The following is a 4550-nucleotide window of genomic DNA, read 5'->3' as shown; positions in this document are numbered from 1 at the left end:
TAAATCTCTTTAAGTGATTCGACGATTTTCCAATACGATATCCTGTATTTTTTCCAACGATTTCAGGTGTTGTGTCTGTTTTTTGGCGTTTTTGACGAGGATCGTCTTGAACGCTACTTCGACCATGTTTAAGCTCAGAATCCCCTCTTTTAACCCCCTAATTGAAGGCGAAGAGTCCTTATACTCTTTAAAAAATCGTTAATAAATCTCCTTTGCGTTTAAACCTTTCAAAAATAAAAATTAAATCACGGCACGGTATCTGATTTTTACCATTCTAAAAAATACTGTGAGACGTCGTTACTAAATGGCTTGTAAAAAAAAAATTAAATGGCCGATTGAAATGAAACTTCACATACGTTCATATGAAGAGTGTACCAATATACAAAAATTAGGCCCGTAGTACCGCCCTCTGGTATCGACCCGCAAAACTTTATACACAGCCTAGTATGTTATCGAGGGTACGAACTTATTGAACACACTAATTTATGGACGTAATTTATTTGTAATTTTATGGACGAATAATGCAACAATGGACTAACAATATACAAGACTAACGTACGGTTTCGAGGTCCACAAGAAGTGGTTGATCCTAGGTTCCTCCCACGGCCTGCAAGTCTTGGGAGATCCTCTTGATCAGTCGCTGGCGGAGCAGCGCCTGCATCTGCTGCCAGAGCCGCAACCGTTTCATCACCGTCGGTATCAGCTCCGTTTGGCGGAAGAATGACTCCTCCGGACCGTCCCGGCGCTCCACCTCGCTCACCAGCTCGTAGTCCGGTTCGTAGCCAATCGTGCGCAGGAAGTGATCGAACTGGACGGAGCAGAAGTTCTGGTAGATCATGTCGATTTCGTAATGGCGCCGCTCGTCCGGCGTCATCGTGGCTCCGTCGCCAAACGCCATCCGAAAGATGACGTCCAGCTTGGGCACCTTGGGTTTTGGGACCATCACCGGAACTTCCTTTCGATGAAGTCGCGATCGGCGCGGTTTAACCTTTCCGTCCGGCTTCGGAGGGCGTGGAGCTAACGAGCGGCCCAACTGCACGGCCAGTTGACCGATTCGGTGCTGCTCGTCGGCAGCCCGGGTAGCTTGCCTCAGGAGCAACCGACGCCGGAAGCGGACCTGTTGCTCAATCCGGCGACTCCGATCCGCCGGCAGCCGGTCGAAATCGGCCAGCAGACGGAGGGCGATGTCGAAAATGAACCCGAAACAGACACCGGCGGAAAGCGCCACGGAACCGCTGGTCTCGGTGTGGCGCTGGTCCGCGGGCAGCAGTTTCCCGTAGGCCACCGTTACCAGGGACTCAATCTCCCGGGTGCGCTCACTCTGGACGCAATCCTTCAATGGGCCGTCGGCAAGCTGGAGGAACAGTTGGCGCAGCTCGATCGAGCGTTTCCGGTGGAACTGGCGCCGCTCGGCCGTATCCTGGATGAAGCGCCGGATGGAGCGTATCTTTTGCGCCAACATCCGCTGCGCGTCAGCCGACTCCATTTCGGCGTTGGTCTTTACCCAGTTCATCAAGTCCAGCCGGGACAGGAGCGTCAAGGAGTTGGTGTTTAACTCGGCCACACCGGCCATTAGCGCGCCGCTGCTCGGGAACGCCGCGTGGATCGGTTTGTCCTTGGCCAGGTACTGCTCCTCGTAGAACCGCTTCACGGCCCAAATGTCGTTCCCTTCGGCGATGTCGCGGAGGTTCACCACATCGCGCCGGGCGATCGACTCGGGGAAGCTTTCCAGTCGTCCGGTGGTCGCGTCCTGGTGGATCCAGTCGTACCGCTCGCGCCACTCCTTCGGCATGATGAGGTACTGGAAGTTCTGGAGCTTTAACCGGCGCACCCACACACTCTCCAGGTGTACCACGTGGTTCCAGAGGCTCGTCATTCTTCGCCGGAGCCCGCGTAGATGGCGCTCCAGCTGGGCCGAGGTTTCAAAGTATGGCTTCATCGTGTCCAGCACTCGCATGGTCGCACTGAAGCGCTCCTGACGGATGATGCCCATCGCCTGCCGTAGCTCCGCGCAACGTTCCGCCAGCTGCCGGTAGCACTCGGCCTCCTGCTCACGCTTGGCCGCCTGCGCCAGGATGTACTCGCGGTGATAGAACGACTCCAGCCGTCGACGGCAGGACTCGCGAAGCTCGGCGATGGCGCTGGTACGCAAAAAACGGCGAATCCGCGACCGGTGCGTCAGTTCATTGCGATAGTGTGCATCGAGCTGGGTGGCCAGCCGTGACGGGTGCTGCTTCCGGCGCGTCGTGCCTAGGAGTTCGGCCTCGAACGGAAGCTCTGCGACGTGAAGCCGTTCCGGCACGTCCTGCCAGGCCCGAGACCGTGCCGTGTGGAAGCGGCTTCTATTCACATTCCGGTCCCGGCGTGTGGGCACCGCGTACGGATTGGCATAATCATCGTTCGCCGCCGCTGGTGCCGTTCGGTCCGTTTCCGTTGGCCCGTGAACTATCGTCTCCTCCTCCTGCTGTTCCGCCGCGGTATTTTTGTTGCGGAAAAATGCCAACGGAAATTTGCGGCCATTCAGCACGATGAAGCTACCGGATGCGTCACTTCCAGGGTCGAGTGTTGCATCGGAGGCTGCTGCCGGCTGGAGATCCGGCTCGGCGCCGGCCGTCCGGTGTAGCCAATCATGCTGCAGATTCCGGAAGAAGCCTTGCTCCAGGACGTCCCGATAGGCGGTTCGCAAATTGTTCACCCGCTCCTCGAACGAACCACGGGCTGATTCCTTCAACTCTTGGGATACCGAACTGAACGAAGTCATTTTGAAGCGCGCGAGCCTTTCAGGACGAAACAGGACGCGCGGTGGTTGTTGTTGCGAGTTCGCACGGGCTACTGCGTTTAATGAGTTGGTGCGGCGGCTTTTTTATTTCGGATCGCGTCTCTACGCGATTGGGCACTTCACTAAAGCCTCCAATAGTGAACTGTGATCGACGCATAGTGGCAAAACCTACACGCGTTCGTTGGGCGGGCTCTTTCGTCAACATTGAGGTCATTTGTGGCAAGGCCCGAACAATCGAGAAAGCACCAAGTCGCCTCTTCACATAGAGTAATTCGGCCATTAGTTAGCTCTTCCAAGTTCATTAACGATAAGTGGTTGGAATATAGAATTAATTAAACTGAGGACTTGTAGCATAATTTTTAATTTTCTTTTGATCCCTCCATCATTTTAAGCCTTTTTTTATACTGCCTTAAAAATAAACCAATCTTCTCATGATTTGCCAACAATGTGCTCAATGAAGTGTAAATTTGTGAAACGAGAGATATTAAATACAAAGATTTTAAAAGTAACATTTAATTAAATTATGCTAATGATATGTATTAGGTTGGTTAAAAAGTAATCCATTATTTTTCCGGTAGATGCCTTTAGTGATCGATATCTCGTGAAGTATCGATACTTTACACTTAAAAAAATTATTATTTTTTGTTTGCTCCATTCGTTTGTGAGTTACAGGGTGTTATCAATGAAGGTCAAGGAAGAGAAAACTTGGCAAATTTGTCTGATAAAGGCGAAACTTCAAGCTAGGCCGCTGAAATTGTGCATGGTGTTTATGGTTCCGATATTCTAACAGAGTAATGATGCACCTGGCCGAGAAAGACCCGACATCGAAAATGTCGATAAAATCACTGAAATAATCAAAGTTGATCGGCATGTTAGTAGTCAATGCATCGGTCGAGAGCTGAAGATTAACTATCAAATAGTTTTTAACTAGAAATGGGATACTGATAGACGATACTGTTTGAAAATAATCGTGGTCTTTGCGTGATGGTCAAAATCGTGGTTGTCTGAAAATAATCGTGGTTGCGTGGACCATCTTACCCGGTGGTCAAACCAGGACTCACGGCCAGGAAGGTTCTACTGGGTATATGGATTTGAAAGGAACCGTTTATAATGAGTTGCTTCCGTGTGGTCAAAGACTAAATTCAGATCTCTACTGTCAATTACTGCACCGTTCGAAGATAGCAATTGACCAGAAACGACCAGAATCGGCCAACAGAAGAGGTGTTGTGTTCCATCAGCACAACGAAATGTTACACACGGCTTTAGTGACTCGCCAGAGCTTGGTTGGGAAGTTCAATTGCATCCTCCGTATAGGTATAGTCCGGACCTTATACCAAGCGATTTATCCTTTTTTGCCGCATTACAAAATTTCCTGAGTGATGAAAAATTGAGATCAAGAAACGATTGTAATTACTAGAGTTTTTCACCAATATCGACCAAGCCTTCTAGAAGAGAGGCATTTTTAAAGTATTTTAAAATGGCAACAAATTTTCCAACAAAATGGTGCATATTTGACGCAAATCGGACCATTGAAAACCTGTTAAATATAGTTTTGAATTTCACCCAAAAATAATGGATTCCTTTTTAGCCAACCTAATATAAGAAATTCGTTGAGCTGTCCTTGTACGTTGCATCTCCGATTTCGCGCAGATCCGTGAGTATTTTTCAAATTCTAAAGTCGTATGGGTAGATCCACAGTAACAGCGGCAAGAACGTTTATATTCCCTGCCATTTTTCACGAGTTACCTCCGTGAAACTCTGGGAGTTACTC

The 4550-nt window shown here is 49.8% G+C and overlaps 1 protein-coding gene across 1 annotated transcript; it reads right to left on the bottom strand.

Annotated features, from left to right (window-relative positions):
* Positions 1-589: 589 nt before the first annotated feature.
* Positions 590-2761, bottom strand: LOC128276053 (uncharacterized). The gene has a single exon (XM_053014523.1). It carries the CDS (start codon positions 2759-2761, stop codon positions 590-592), a length of 2172 nt encoding a protein of 723 aa, XP_052870483.1.
* Between the last annotated feature and the right edge of the window lie 1789 nt (positions 2762-4550).

This window comes from Anopheles cruzii, unplaced genomic scaffold (genome assembly GCF_943734635.1).
Source record: "Anopheles cruzii unplaced genomic scaffold, idAnoCruzAS_RS32_06 scaffold00389_ctg1, whole genome shotgun sequence".
Lineage (NCBI taxonomy): Eukaryota > Metazoa > Arthropoda > Insecta > Diptera > Culicidae > Anopheles > Anopheles cruzii.
The sequence above is the reverse complement of the archived record's forward strand: the minus strand, read 5'-3'. Positions and strand labels throughout refer to the sequence as shown.